General features: G+C 59.3%; 7 protein-coding genes across 7 annotated transcripts; 2 read left to right on the top strand and 5 right to left on the bottom strand.

Moving 5' to 3' along the window:
- Positions 1–197: 197 nt before the first annotated feature.
- Positions 198–3,037, bottom strand: MUS81 (uncharacterized protein; the record flags this gene model as incomplete). Its single annotated transcript, XM_060597935.1, has 7 exons — positions 198–662; positions 705–1,298; positions 1,332–2,020; positions 2,055–2,311; positions 2,343–2,706; positions 2,742–2,954; positions 2,986–3,037. The coding sequence occupies 7 exons, from the start codon at positions 3,035–3,037 to the stop codon at positions 198–200; spliced, it is 2,634 nt and encodes an 877-aa protein (XP_060454778.1).
- Positions 3,038–3,484: 447 nt separating this feature from the next.
- On the top strand, positions 3,485–5,606 carry CcaverHIS019_0208730 (uncharacterized protein; the record flags this gene model as incomplete). Its single annotated transcript, XM_060597933.1, has 4 exons — positions 3,485–3,616; positions 3,653–4,173; positions 4,210–5,090; positions 5,125–5,606. The coding sequence occupies 4 exons, from the start codon at positions 3,485–3,487 to the stop codon at positions 5,604–5,606; spliced, it is 2,016 nt and encodes a 671-aa protein (XP_060454777.1).
- Positions 5,607–5,626: 20 nt separating this feature from the next.
- Positions 5,627–6,064, bottom strand: CcaverHIS019_0208720 (uncharacterized protein; the record flags this gene model as incomplete). Its single annotated transcript, XM_060597932.1, has 1 exon — positions 5,627–6,064. The coding sequence occupies one exon, from the start codon at positions 6,062–6,064 to the stop codon at positions 5,627–5,629; it is 438 nt and encodes a 145-aa protein (XP_060454776.1).
- A 183-nt stretch (positions 6,065–6,247) lies between these two features.
- On the top strand, positions 6,248–7,834 carry CcaverHIS019_0208710 (uncharacterized protein; the record flags this gene model as incomplete). The annotated part of the gene is made up of 3 exons (XM_060597931.1): positions 6,248–6,520; positions 6,553–6,701; positions 6,847–7,834. 3 exons carry the CDS (start codon positions 6,248–6,250, stop codon positions 7,832–7,834), a joined length of 1,410 nt encoding a protein of 469 aa, XP_060454775.1.
- A 77-nt stretch (positions 7,835–7,911) lies between these two features.
- Positions 7,912–9,315, bottom strand: PPX1 (uncharacterized protein; the record flags this gene model as incomplete). The annotated part of the gene is made up of 2 exons (XM_060597930.1): positions 7,912–9,110; positions 9,186–9,315. 2 exons carry the CDS (start codon positions 9,313–9,315, stop codon positions 7,912–7,914), a joined length of 1,329 nt encoding a protein of 442 aa, XP_060454774.1.
- An 811-nt stretch (positions 9,316–10,126) lies between these two features.
- On the bottom strand, positions 10,127–11,288 carry CcaverHIS019_0208690 (uncharacterized protein; the record flags this gene model as incomplete). The annotated part of the gene is made up of 5 exons (XM_060597929.1): positions 10,127–10,280; positions 10,330–10,355; positions 10,391–10,952; positions 11,010–11,101; positions 11,262–11,288. The coding sequence occupies 5 exons, from the start codon at positions 11,286–11,288 to the stop codon at positions 10,127–10,129; spliced, it is 861 nt and encodes a 286-aa protein (XP_060454773.1).
- A 1,669-nt stretch (positions 11,289–12,957) lies between these two features.
- On the bottom strand, positions 12,958–13,681 carry CcaverHIS019_0208680 (uncharacterized protein; the record flags this gene model as incomplete). Its single annotated transcript, XM_060597928.1, has 3 exons — positions 12,958–12,993; positions 13,109–13,315; positions 13,406–13,681. The coding sequence occupies 3 exons, from the start codon at positions 13,679–13,681 to the stop codon at positions 12,958–12,960; spliced, it is 519 nt and encodes a 172-aa protein (XP_060454772.1).
- Positions 13,682–13,855: the final 174 nt, after the last annotated feature.

Raw genomic sequence — 13,855 nt, 5'->3', positions numbered from 1 at the left:
TAACTATTGTCGAGTTCTCACCCCGGACTGAGAAGACCATAACAGTCGAAATGCGTAAATATTCCCCGTTTGTGTGATCTGCGAATCGAAGGCAAGGTACAGGTAGAGACACTACACGCCAGAATAGGCTAACATAATCCGCATCCTGCCATGTACAACACGCATACTCTCTCGCAATATGGTTATGCAAGATACAACTAATCAATGACAATAGTCTCGGGTGTGTCGTCACTGTCGCTGTCTAAGAAGAGAGGGACGCGTGAACGGTTGATGTTCAGACGGCGAACACGCGATGGGGAGGAATGGTGCCGACGCGATGATGGCGAAGTGGGTGAACGCGCAGGAGACACGGGAAAGGGAGGGGGAACGAAAATGCGCATCGTCGCACGGGGAGTGTGGGCGGGTGCAGAGGGTTGTTGGCCTGTCCCCCAGCCGGCGAAAACGAACTCTGGTGACGATGTGGGTGACGGTACTGGCGGAGAGGGCCGGCGCGGCGGCGGGGGAGAGACCGCTTTGGTCGGCGTAGGACTTTTGGAAGGAACAACGGCGGGTGTCGTTTTTTTCGCTGTGGCTTGCGCACCCTTCTTGGCTGCTGGGATCGGTACCTCCTTCGCTGGCGTAACGTCATCCTCGTTGTCTTTGCCCCAGAGCGCATACCAAATCTGATGTCAGTTAAGCTAACGGTCGGGAGGAGCAGGACTCACGGCTTTACTGAGCGCGTCGCCGATCTTGCGTCGTCCCTCGCCGGGCACCACGTCGGCGAACATGAACTCGGGGCCGCGCTTCCGTCGTCCGTCCTCGAGCACCCCCTGCGCATGTCGCACCTTCATAGCATCGTACAGCTCGCGCGGCGTCTCCCACACGTCCAGCATGGCGCTAACGCGCTCGGGGCTCATGCCCTTGATCACGAGTAGCATACGAGCGAGGTACTCCTTGGTGGTGCGGAGGTTGGATTTCTTGTTGAGTTCTTGGAACGCCTCGTAGGACGTGAGGAAGGGATTATTAGGGTGGCTCGCGCGCAGTTTGGTCTGCAGCGACGAATAGTTCGTGCGGCTCAGGTAGCGCGAAGGGATGATGTGCAGGTCGCCTGCCGAGGCCTTGATCACGCTCGTCATGGCGACGAGGTAGTCGATCGTGTCGGCGAGCTTGTGCGTTTCCTTGAGGAAAAAACCGTTCATGACCTGTACCTGCGACTTGGCAGTCATGATCTGCTTGCCCTGGAACTGCATGCGCTGCGCTTTCTGATAGTCCTCGACGATGTAGAAGACGTTCCTGATCCCGCTTTGTCCCAGTCGGAACTGCTGTCAGCTGCGCGAGTCATCAAAGCTTACGCATTGCTCGTTGTACCGCCCGTCGCGGATACTCGCTACGAGATCATCGAGGCGCTTCCGCTCGACGACAAAGTCGAGCACGCATTCGTCCTCCTCGGCGCCGTATGCGTCGAGCCGGCGCGCAACCCAGCACATGTCGCCGAGGCGGAGGGCGCGCGTCTCGACCCGAACACCTTTGCGCTCAAGGCTCTCTGTGATGCGGTCGCGATTCGCGCGCGACTCGACCTCGCGTGTGTCAATGACGAGGAGGATCTCGTAGCTGCCTTTCGGGAAGATGATGGTGTCGGCGGGGTCAAAGTCCGCATCACGATGTTCGCCAGGCAACGGCATCTGTGAGGAGAGACGGGGGCGCGATGACGCCGTGCGCGCCAATCTCCGTGATGGGCCCACTGACACCGCTCTCGAGGTAGAGGCTACCTGCACTGGAGGAGGCTGCACTTTTGTAGCGATCTCGTCGTCGTCAAACTTGCTGCACTGGGGTGGCGCCTCGTCCTCTACAAAGTACGCGCCGAGCGTGACCAGGCCGTCGTCGTGCAGCGTCGGGTCGTCGTCGACGAGGCGAAGCTGGCCGGTTATGGGGTGGTCCCTCTGCGAGTCAAGGAACTCGATTTGGCGCAGCGTAACAAAGTCAACCGGGTCAAGGCGGGTGCGCGCAGCGAGGAGGTCTTCCACACGGTTGCCCTTTGTGTCTGCTGTTAGATTCGTACAGCCTGCAAGACCTACCGAGATACCAGAACCCGAACCTGGAGGCCGACACTCGCCGTGATGCCGGAGGAGCACTGCGAACCGGAGCATGGTCTGCGGGGGGCGTGGGTGCAGCAGAATGGGACTGGCGGGCGGCAATTGTCGAGGGTCCAGGACCAGCTCCCACCAGCGGGCGGTCCCACACTTCATCCTTGTCGGCTCGCTGAACGAACGGAACGATCTGGGGCCCATCCTTAAATTCATCCTGCATGTTGCGCAGGACCACAGCTACGTCACTGTCGTCAGCGCGGTCTCGACGCGACCCACAACCCGGCCTCGGTAAGCGTGTAGCGGTGCGGAATCCCCTGTACTCCAACGTATCCCTTGTTCACGAGCGTCTTCATCCCGTTCCACGCTGTGACCCAAGTCCCGCGCTCCGAGTGGTCGTAACTCGCATCGCAGAATGGTTGGGCGTGTCGCACGATCTCGCCACGCGTAAGCTGATCCACAAGCGCTTCGTCTGGCTCGTCGCCCGCGGCAACAACCATGCCAATGAGGATGCCGGCGGGTCCTGATCGCGCGGCCGGGATATACGGGCGTGGTGGGCGCTTCGCCTTCTTCTTAGGCGCAGGTGCGTCGTCGTCCTCCACCTCCTTCTCCTTGGCTTTTGGTCGTTTCGCAGCAACCTGGCCTACTGTCAGGTCTAACGTACGCAAGAGAGCTCACGAGGCGGTGACTCGGGGTACGCCTCGCCCGTCGCCTTGCAGTGCGCCTTGAGCTTGGCTTCGAGCAGCTGGATTGTCTTGGGGCCAATGCCCTGCAAAGGCGCCAGCGCGGCTGGGCGCGTATACGCGATCGGACATGCTGCTATCGCCCGACATCCCTTATGATATACATCGGCGACTTTGAGGCCCTTTTCTCGCGCAGCATCGCGCAGTTCTGCCGTCAGCGACGCAGGGAGGTGTCATACCTTCCAGCCACTTCAGGAAGAGGGGGTTTGCACAGTCTTCAGGTGGCGGCATCGTGCCGCCCTAAGCGTGCGTCAAGATGGGGCTATGTTGGTCTAGTAGGCGGGGCCTGAACACAGTTGGCCGCTGTGCAAGATGGTGGTGGTGTGATAGACACGAAAGGGGAGTTGATAGTTGACTGGACCTCTGGGACCTCGAGCTTGTCAACAATGTTACGTAATGCTGCGTGATTAAAGTGTGCAGTGGAGGAATCTGTTTCCGCTCTGATTGTGTCGCACTACGTAAACGACTCGCCGCCACTGGACCGTTGCCTGATATCACCATTGCCATCACCATCAGTCCCGCTCAAGCCGCTCTGGCGCTCACGCCTCTTACTCACAAGTCCAATATCTGTATATCTGACTCTCGCTTCTCATCATGGAGATCCCCGGCATGTATCCATCCGACCAACTCTCCCCCCCAATCTCCAACTCCACTCCTTCTCGATCCCCATCTCCCTCAATGAACCGCAAACCGATGCCCTACGAGACGCCGGATCCCAGTGGGCGAAGCTGGCTCACAGAACTCCCAGATGAGATTCTCCACGGCATCTTCCTCCGGCTCGACCTCTGCGATTTGACGCGCTGCTTCCGGGTAAGCCATTCTGCGCCTGCCCCAACCTAACACCAGTTATGCAAGGAGCTCCACGACTTCTTAACCGACTCAGCGGCCATCAACCTGCGCCACACATTGCTCGCAAACTCTCTGCACTTGAACCCCTTCTCGATCGTCGCCAACCCCAACGTTCCGCGACAGATGCCCCTCACGTCAGCCAGGATCCTCGCTCATCTTCGGGAGACGCTCACCCGATTCCGCAACGTGGCGCCCAAGAGCACGACCAATGTACGCTTCCGCGAACCATCGGGCAGCCTGTACGAGTATCTTGAAGGCGTGTTGCTACGGACTACGAGGGTGCCGGGTGGGCCCGCCTCGGCCAAGTCCCGTTCCTTGCATGTCTACGATCTGCGTATGATTGACGAGTGGGAGGACACCGGGGACGTGATGGACGACGACGACGACGACGAGGTGTTCGAGACAAACAGCGACAGCCCGATGGAGGGTGACTTTAAGACGCAGCACACGTTCGACTTCAAGATCCGCGAGATCGCGACCGACCCCACACAGGACCTGTTGGTCGTCGTGTCAATCACGTGAGTACCATGCTGTGTATCTGTGACTGACTCCAGACCCATTCGTGAGCCCGGGCAAGGGCATTTCCAGGCGATGATGGAGTTCCACTTGTTCAGCCTTTCGACTTTTCAACCGCATCCCAAGGCAGAGCGACACATTATCGAGTTCCCGCAGCGCCTGACATTGGACGAGATCATGCTCGACTTCCAGATCTGCGACAATGCGCTCTACATCATGTCGAAGGGCACGGGAATGTTTGGCGGGCCCAACAGCCCCAACGATGTCCTTTACGGTTGGGATTGGATGACTGGGCGGCTGCACGTCAGCCTCGAAGCGCCCGAGCAGGTCTCGTTTGAGTCGTTTGTCCTCCTCACTCCGTCGTCGTTCTGCATTCCCGCCACCGTCGCCCGACTCCCCGATGCCACGCTCGCACCTGACGAGCTCACTCCTGATGCCTTGCGCCAGCTATTCTGGACCCACCATCTGTACCTGTACGCGTTCCCGCCTCTGGAAGACCACCCCGAGAACGGACCTTGGACGGCACAGCATGTTTCGACAATCGACATGCCGCCCATCAAGAACAAGTTCCTACAGGGCGTTCCCCCGATGGCCATGACCATCCGTACCGACCCTCCGCCGCGCACCTTTAATTCACCGTACCCGCTGCACGCGCCGCCGCCGTATCTGCCTGATCCCGAGTCGGGCGTCGCAATCATCACCTTCACCCTCCAGCGGGGGTTCTTCCCGATGTTCAATCCCGAGCTTCCAGATAACCCGATGTTCACGCTCATCGTACTCAAGTCCACACTCGCCAAGCTTCTTCCCGAGCCGACGTCGCCGCTTCTCAAGCAGACGTTCTCGCGGCCCGTTCCCGTCGTGCCCTTCAAGCGCCTGGCACCCGAGTGCCGCCTCCTCGGTCCGGATCGCGTTCCGACCTGTGAGCCCGGCCCGATGTGTAACACTAACATCAGCATGGGTCTGCTACGTTTACCAGAACCGCTACGTCGCGCCGTACGTCCGCGTTGTCGGCACTTTGGATATGAGTGACAACGACGATGATGACGAGGACGTGGAACAGCAGATAATCGAGCTCTCCCTCCAGGTCTTCGACTTTGACCCGCGCCGCGTGCGCAAAGAGCGTCTCGATCGCGCCCGGCGCCTCCCGCCAGGCATGGAGGCACAGGACGAGCGTCTCGAGGGCGACGTTGACGGCATCGATCTGGTGCTCGCACCGACGCGCCTTGAGCCCGTACCTTGCTTAACGGAGGAGGTGATTGTGACGGGCCAAAACTTGCCGTACATCATGGTCGAGCGGGAGACGGACAGCACTAACCCGCTTATTGATGGGCAGCGCATCTTGATGCTCAAGAGCCGTGGGCAGCGTACGATCGACCCTGAAGACAGCGACGACGACGACGACGATGACGACCTAGTCGAGGTCATGGAGTTCTAGTTATTTAGTTTGTCTATGATCTATGCATCTGGTGTTGTGTTGCCCATGCGTACGTATTCGACGGGAGGGCCAGCGTCGCCTGGCCCACGCTTCACGAACACTTCCGGGCTGAGCACCGTGAACCCCCGTTTCTGGTAGAACCGGACCTGCTCACGACGTGCGTCGAGGACGACCTGTTTCTGGGAGTAGGCGATTGCGGCATCGAGCATAGCGCCACCGACGCCGTACCCCTGCCACTCAGGCGCGACGGCAAACTTGCGCAGCTGAACCTTGCCCTCAACGGCAACGAGGGTGAGGACACCAACTAGGATGTCGTCAGCAAAGGCGCCGAGGTGGACGGATGGCGGGGCATCGAATGCCTGGCCCTGTGCGTCGAGGGGGACGGAGGGCCAGAGGACACGGTGTCGAAGCGCGTGGGTTGCCTCTGGCGGAATCGGCCGTATCGCGAGCGCGTCCATTTGTTGAGTGAGGATGAGGTGGGGGGACATGCAAGCCCAATTACTCTACGTACAGTACTGTATGATGAAACCAGGTCAGAGTGGGGCAGCAATGATGGCGACGTAATTTCGATCATGGTCTAGAAAGTCGGACCAACATTGGGTTCACTGGCCATCCATCCACTCCCACCTCCCGTCTCGAAGATGGCAACAGCCGCTGCGCCGACGGAACAGGCCACGGCCGGAGACCTCCCGCCCATCCAAAACCCCGCTGAGGACTCGGCCGACGAGGACGACGCCCCCAAGTCGGCGGGCAAGAAGAAGAAGAAGAAGCCCAAGAAGAAGAAGACCAAGGCCATCCCACCCGAGACTGTCCCCGTCATCAATGAGACCCCCGACGAAACCGCCGCTTGGGAAACGCAACTCGCGAAAGGCGCCAAGACGTACTCCCTTCCCCCGTGGATTCTGAATGAGAGAGTAAGTTGATACTGAACAAGGGCTGACAACAGGAACGCCCAAAGCTCGATATCCTGCGTACGCCGGCATGTGCAGGCTTTACGCTGCGTACACCGCGCCTCATACTTCGTCAGGTTGCGGTTGGGGATACGACGGCGATCCGTCGGATCAAGATGGAGCCTGTGGTGCAGCGGACGCAGTTGTGAGTGGTGTGGCGAAGCGCGGCGAGCCGCCAGCCACCAGCCGCCAGCCGCGAGAAAGGGAGCGATGCCGTCCCATGGAGAGCAGTGGAATGGCCGTTCGCTAGATCTTGCTGGTCAAGCCACGCGTGCTGGTGCTGACGACAGATACGGCTCCCCCACAGCCAGCGACATCCGGGACTCGTTCCAGCGCCGCTACGTCGCCTCCTCCATACCCGCGCTCGACCGTTCCGGCGCGTGGCGCGACGAATGGGTCTTCGCCATAACTGCCAAAGACGCTCCCTCGCTCAAACTCTCCGCTGGCTCAAACCTCCGCGTCTCAAACAGGATAAAGGACGCCCAAGGTTATCTCGGCAACTTTGCCCTTTCCCTCTCCACCCACCCTCACGGACAACCCCTCCGTCCAACGCGTGGCCAAGTATATAGCCAGCCCACTTTCCAACAGACGGCGGAGAGTGGGCTGGAGGGAAAGTTGTTCTACGAACTCCACCCGCAACTCTGGGGCCAGGGACTCGCATCAGAAGCGTTTGGCGAGGTATTGCGTTTCGCATTTGAAGAGGTTGGATGCGTGAGAGTGAGCGCCGATCCTACTACGAGTGCCGAGGCGAGTATTGCCCTGTGTAACAAGTTTGGCATGCGGTTTACGAGAGAGGTCGCGAACCATTATGGGAAACCACAGATGTTCCATGAGATTACCAGGGGAGAGTGGTTCAAATTGAACCGCGGGCTTGAGGGGAGCGCGGCGAGTGCTGGCACCGAGGACGTCAAGAAGGACGAGAACGGTCACGCTCACGACCACGGCCACAACCATGGGCACGAACACGAGCATGGTGACGACTGCGCCCACGACCATGATCATGACCACACCCATGGCCATGGCCATGACCACGACCACGACCATTCCCACGGCCACGGATGCGACCACGACCATCCCCCGCCCCTTCCCTCCTCGGCAGTTGTCGATGTCGGCCCTGGTCCCTGGGCCGGCAAAAAGGTGTGTCGCTGGTGCACCGACTTCCGGACACGGCCGGTCATCACCTGCAAGTGCGGCTGGGCAAAGTACTGCTCGCGTGAGTGCCAACGCGCCGACTGGGTGTACCGCGGCGGCCATCAGGCCGAGTGTGATGCCAAGTAGAGGAGGCCGAGGAGACGGACAAGTACTCTGTCAATGTCATGCATACGAGCATCTAGCTCCAGAGTCCATATTAATTTCTACGTAAGCGCCGACACGATGCGGTGCATCGCCGGCGCGATCTGCTTGCGCGTACTGCGGTGGTTGCCCTGGCGCCACACACGGGCGACGCGCGCCGGCGAGTTAAGAAGCGCAGAAGGCGGCGCCAGCGATTCGTCCTTGTACTTCCACGCCTCGAGGGCGAAAGTCTCGGTGTCCCCTTCGAGCCCCGCGGTCAGCGCGTCGAGGACACGCGAGGCTGCAGCGAGGTCCGGAAGCGCGCCGCCGCCACGCACAGCGAGAAGGAGCTCACGGCGGCCCTTGCCCCGGCTGTTCTTCCACGACGTGGTGATGCCCAGCACATCGAGCTTCTGCTCGTCCATGTATTCGTCTGCAATGGTCATGAAGTTGGCCCATCCCTTCTCGCGCTTGAGGACATGCTCGAGCTTGACGGGCACGGTGCACAGCCCGACGGAGAGGTGGGGGCTGGTTTTGGATGACGTGTCCCAGAGGTATTCCTTGTAGTCGCGGACGAGGAGGTCGTGCTCGCCCAAGTGCGAGATGTCGAACTTGGTCGTAATGAGCTCTTTGGTGAATGTGTCGAGAGGGGTCGGAAGGTTGCCCCCCGTGGCTCCCACTGCAGCCGTAGCACCTACAGTCGGGAGCGAGGAGAGGGGGTAGAGGAACTCGGCCGCCTCGATGTCACGAGGCATGGCCTTACCGTTCGGCTTGAGGCCCTGCGTGTCAATCATGAGGGCGGAGAGAAGGAGTGTCGCGATCTCGGGGGGAACGGGACTGCCTGCGACCCCGGCGGGGCCGGACATGCTGGCAGCCCACGCATCCTTGAAGTTAAGGGTGACGAGAGACGTGCTCGATCCGTTTGGGACAACGATCACACGCGGCGACGCGGAGAGCGAAACACCCTCGTCCTCGTGGTGGTCGAGGATCGATTTGACACAGGAATAAGCGGCGTCACCAGTGCCAAAGTCAGGGAGGAGGCGGTTGTGGTCGACGAGCGCAAACTCGACGCCGGCGCTGATGAGGTCGCAGGCCTTGACGGCCAGATCCTCGATGTGGAGGAGCACGTCGGCGGGGATGCTGGACTGGTCGAGAGCGAGCAAGTTCTCGGGCCGGAGGTGCATATACTTCTTCGGGGTGAGGAGGACGGGGACGATGCGCTGTGCCTGTAGCGTCGACGCGAGGAAGGCGTACGAGACGGACGACGCCATCGTGTCAAGGTCTAAGGTTAGCGATGGGACCGAAGCCATGCGGAAGGTGCGGATCGGAGGGGAAGCGAACCGCAAGAGGCACTCACCACCAGCCTCGTTACCGACCGAGACGATCCAGCCCTTCCCACGTCCAGCTTTAAGGTCAGCGAGGAAAGCCTCTTTCTGGCTGACGAGCCAGTCGGCCAAACGACCGGGAACAACGGACCCGGAAGGCATGTTCACAGATGGAGTTGCGGCACTTGAGGCGATAGAGGGAGCGAGGGAGAGGACGGTGGCTGAAGCGGTGGAGAGAGTGGCTGATGTGGCGGTAGTGGTGGCTGAGAAAGGTGCCGAGGTTGTAAGAGTGCGAGAGAGGGTCGACAAGCGGGCAACTGTTGTAGACGGCTTGGACGCTGCGAGGACTGGCGCTGAGACTTGAGAGCACGAAATGGCCCGATGAAGGTTTGCTGAGACTCGGTTCAGATTGACCGGGAGGCAGATGCGCATATACTGTGGCGCGAGAGAGGAAGATGGGGATCGCAAGTGCTAGAGTTGCGAGGAGGGCAGAGATGAGGAAGGTGAGGCGTCGGCGTGTGAGGCAAGTTCTTTCGGGCGTGTTTGTGGATGAGGGAAGACGCGAATAGCGGTTGCGGTGGCGTTGGAGCATATATAACAGCCGTTGCGAGGTGGGAACTTGTCGTCAAGATGTCAAGGATCAAGAAGGAGTAGTGACGGTGACGATGAAGATCGGGCTGAACTCGGTTGCGGAATGCCGTTTGATGACAAGCACCACACCCATACCTGCTAGATCGGCTAATTACCCTACGGTTAAAGACAGTCACGCTCCAGACTGGGACAAATGCGATTCATGATTGAACACTTCACAACTACTACAACCAGCGTCATCGCCAGGCCCTAAGAGAAGAAGCTTACAACGGAACATACCAGACACGGACGCAGAATACGAGACTTTAGAACGAAAAAAAGACGGGCGCACGGTACGGCGCACAACCTCGGTGATCTGCGAACCACGTCTAGAGTGCCCGCCCTACTTCTCCTTCGGTTTCCCCTTGGGCGGCACATAGACGATGGGTTGCAGAACCGGCTCTTTCACCTTACTATCCTTGGGAGGATCTGGCTGGAGGGCGTGGAATGTCACGCGGGAGAAAGGAGTATGGGATGGCGGGGGTTCGACTTGGGTCCTGCAGTCAGCGCTGCGGAGCTGAGTGATGTGCACAAGCGCCGGCCCACCTGTTCACCAGGGCGACATGCAGCACCTAACGCCATGCACCCCGCGTGAATCGGGGGTGACCCACGATGTCCAGCCCTCGGGCGCTCTGCTCGGCCAGGTAACCGGCGGGCAGTTGAGACCAGGTGGGACGTATGGATAAGGAACAGGTTGTGATGCTGTGTGAGGGAAGAAGAGATGGGCGGGGTAGACGGGGGCGGCGGGTTGGTTAGTCCACAGCGGGCCCCACATGGCCATCATCTCCTTCTGCTTCTTTTCGAATTCGTCTGCCTCCTTCTTGGCCTTGGCCGCCTTGACCTTGTCGACGAAAGAGTTGGTGACCGTCTTGAGGTGCTCGCGGCCTATTACACCTGCTGGAGGACTGGCGTACTTGGAGATGTCGTCGAGCAACCCGATGAGGTGCTCCGGTTGAAGGTTGGACATGATATCGAGGGCACGGTAGTTGTAAGGCCAGTCGAGGGCGAGACGGCCCTTGAGAATCTCGAGGATGATCTTGCGCTTGCTCTCGTCCTTGGCCAGAGTGACCAGGGTCTCGATCTGCTGGACATCGGCGAGTCCGGCGGCGTCGTCTCCGCCAGTGTAGAGCTGGACCAGCGAGCGGAGGCCTTCCTCCTGAAGAGCTGCGCTGCGTTGTCAGTAGACGGAAACGACGAGAGGGTGGTGAGGTTGCCAAACGACTCACTTTCCGCCAGTGATCATGCTCATATACTGGGAAACTTGGTGGTTGTTGCCACCGAGCATTGGGCCCATGGGCATGGCGCACCTTGGGAACCACTGGTACGTCCACATGTTGGCGATGGGAGGTGTGTGGTGTGTGTGTGTGTGTGTGTGTGTGTGTGTGTGTGTGTAGGAGAAGAGGTGGTTGAATGCGTAGCAGTTGTCGAGTGGTATCAGTGATGAAGAGATGATGAAGAGTGGTCTGGATCCCACTCACCTGGTTCTGGTTAATTATGGGTGGCATGGGTGGACCGCCGGCATGGCCATGGCCGGGGTAGCCGTAAGGGGAGTGCCACAGCTTGGGAACCTTGAGGCGGGGAAAGGGAAGCAGAGTTGAGCCGAGGGAGGCAGAGGCAAGTGGCAACAGGTGGCGGTACGGGGGTTTTGTGAGTGATGTCAGAGGAGAGTGGTGGTTTGGTGACTGAATTGTGGGGGCGAGAGGAGAGCAAGACTAGCCCGTGAGCTAGTGGTGAGTCGGATGGCCGTGCAGAGGAATGAGGAGAGGGGGAGGGAAGGGGGGAAGGAGGAGAGGAGGAGGAAGAGAAGGAGGAGCAAGAGGAGAAGGAGAGAGGGGTCCTGTGGAAGAAGAGCAAGGACCGTGAGTGGGTTTCAGCTGAGGAAAGATCTAAAACAGGATGTTGGTTGGCTTCCTTGTCCTTGGTGGCGACTGCTCACCTTGTGCTCGTGCGGAGAGCAAGGATACTCTTGATCGATCGACTAGAAACCAGTAGAATTGGTAGCAAGAGCTAGACGAAATGTTCAAGGTTGGATGGGATGTAAGAGTGTTGAGTCAAGTTGAGTAATTTCGAGTCACAATGGGTTAATTCGATAGAAGAGTAAGTGAATTGTTGGATGTGAACTAGAATGACGCTCATGAGAGACATGGGGGAGTATAAGGGGCATGGCTGGTGCGAGAGGATATGATGGTCAAGGGAGAAGGGGAGAGGGAGAGGGGGCTACAAGTTGGGAAAGGGAAAAGTGGCAGTAGAGCAGCTGCAGACTGGGTACAACCGTCCTCAACTCCCCTTTTGGTCCATCTTCAGGCCCCCGTAGTGCAATGACCCCCCACTCTTTTGGCTCATCTACTGGGCAGTCAGCACGCAGTCTGCACGAGGATTTGGAAGATTAGAGGATCGTAGAGTTCATCCCCTGAACAAAGTGGTCTGTGCGTGTCACTGTGCAAACTGTGGGGATTCAACCTTGTCCATTTTACAGTCCTACAGGCCTACAGCCTCCAGGATGTGGACACATCTACTCGTCGACTCCTCCCTCCTCTCGCCACCACTCCCTACCCCGCACCGACGCCCCCCTCCCCACTGCAATCCTTCTCGTCGCGCAATGTGGCGGTGGCGTTGAGCATATGAGCGATGGACAAAAGGGCCTCATCGCGTTCAGTCACATGTAGTCACCCAGTTAGCCAGTCACCACCAACCCATTGTCAGTGGTACTGCACTCACTCGGTTTTACCCGGCCGAGGTACCGTACTTGGTGTGCCATCCACGACTGCATCACTGAGACCTCCTATACCTTCATGTTGACTCGCTTACGCTTCCAATCCCCCGGCAACCGACAGCCGAGAGCCCATAGAAGCATCTACGCACACAAAATGTCACTCACCTCACCTTTGTACATCTTCTCGAGTCAGCCATCAGTCACAACAGCTGTTTCGGTTACGCAGCCAACGCGTATGGGCGTGCAGCACAAGTTAGTGTGCGGGGCACCCAATGTCACGAGAGGCAGCTGCAGCGTGAGATACTCAAGCTCATGAGTGTTACCCGGCCCGTGGACCCCCGATCGTAACGCCCAGTGCGTTAGGCCGCTTGTCATCCTGCATCGACATCGCTCAAGCTCCATCTGACCCAGAGACCGTAGGTCCCTTCCAGCAGGTACCACTCGTGCTCTGGCCGTACGTCCTACTTCTTGCCGGGCAGGTCCGGGACCTCGCTCGCCTGCCATCAGTGACAGTCCCATCTTTGCTTCTTCCGGACGACCGGTGTCGTGCGGAATGGAAGCTCCAGTTCGTTCCCCACGACATCTCACGCCATCTGGCGTGCCGCCACTCACCATGCCTTCGGGCTTGAGCTCACTTCCCTCGGTGAGCGACTTGAAGATGTGAACCCACACGCCGGCACCGAGACCAAGCGACGCGCCGCCCGCCGCAAGGCTGAAGATGCTTGCACGCTTAAGGAAGATGGCGGGGACGACTAGCATGCCCATGAACGCCCCGATGGCCGAGTAGTCATCCGCGCGCACCTGCGAGGCGTTGTGCTTCTGTACAAGTCAGCTGCCACTGTCACAAGGTCCAAGTCCCCAACTCAGACTTGGGCCGCCATTCTTCCGTTTATCCCACACTTGACTTACAAGACGGTACACGCGGTCCTCGATCGCCTCCTCACTCTGGTCCCGGAGACGCGCATAACCCACACCCCAGCCGACTGCCGCACCTCCCAACACACTGAGCTCGGCGCCACGCATGGCGCGGCTGACGCTCATGGGCCTCCGGCGGACGAGACAGAGCCCGACGTAGGCAGGAGGGAAGAGCATCGAGGCAGCCTGGGCGACTTTGAGGGCCGCATGCGCGCAGACCTGGTTGAGCGGAGAAAGGCCCTGGAATGTGGGATTGGCAGAGGTGGCCATGGGTGTTGTTGTGGATGGAGCAAGTGAAGGGAGGAGGTGGTGGTGGTTAGGAATAGCTCTACTGTGGTTTGCTGGTTTGGTGGTTTGGCTGTGGTTGAGTATGACGGAGTTGTCATGACTGGTAATCTGGCCACTGGCTGTCGGCCAGAATCGCTCAATGACGCCATTACGTCT

This window comes from Cutaneotrichosporon cavernicola, assembly GCF_030864355.1.
Source record: "Cutaneotrichosporon cavernicola HIS019 DNA, chromosome: 2".
NCBI classification, from domain to species: Eukaryota; Fungi; Basidiomycota; class Tremellomycetes; order Trichosporonales; family Trichosporonaceae; genus Cutaneotrichosporon; species Cutaneotrichosporon cavernicola.
The sequence above is the reverse complement of the archived record's forward strand: the minus strand, read 5'-3'. Positions and strand labels throughout refer to the sequence as shown.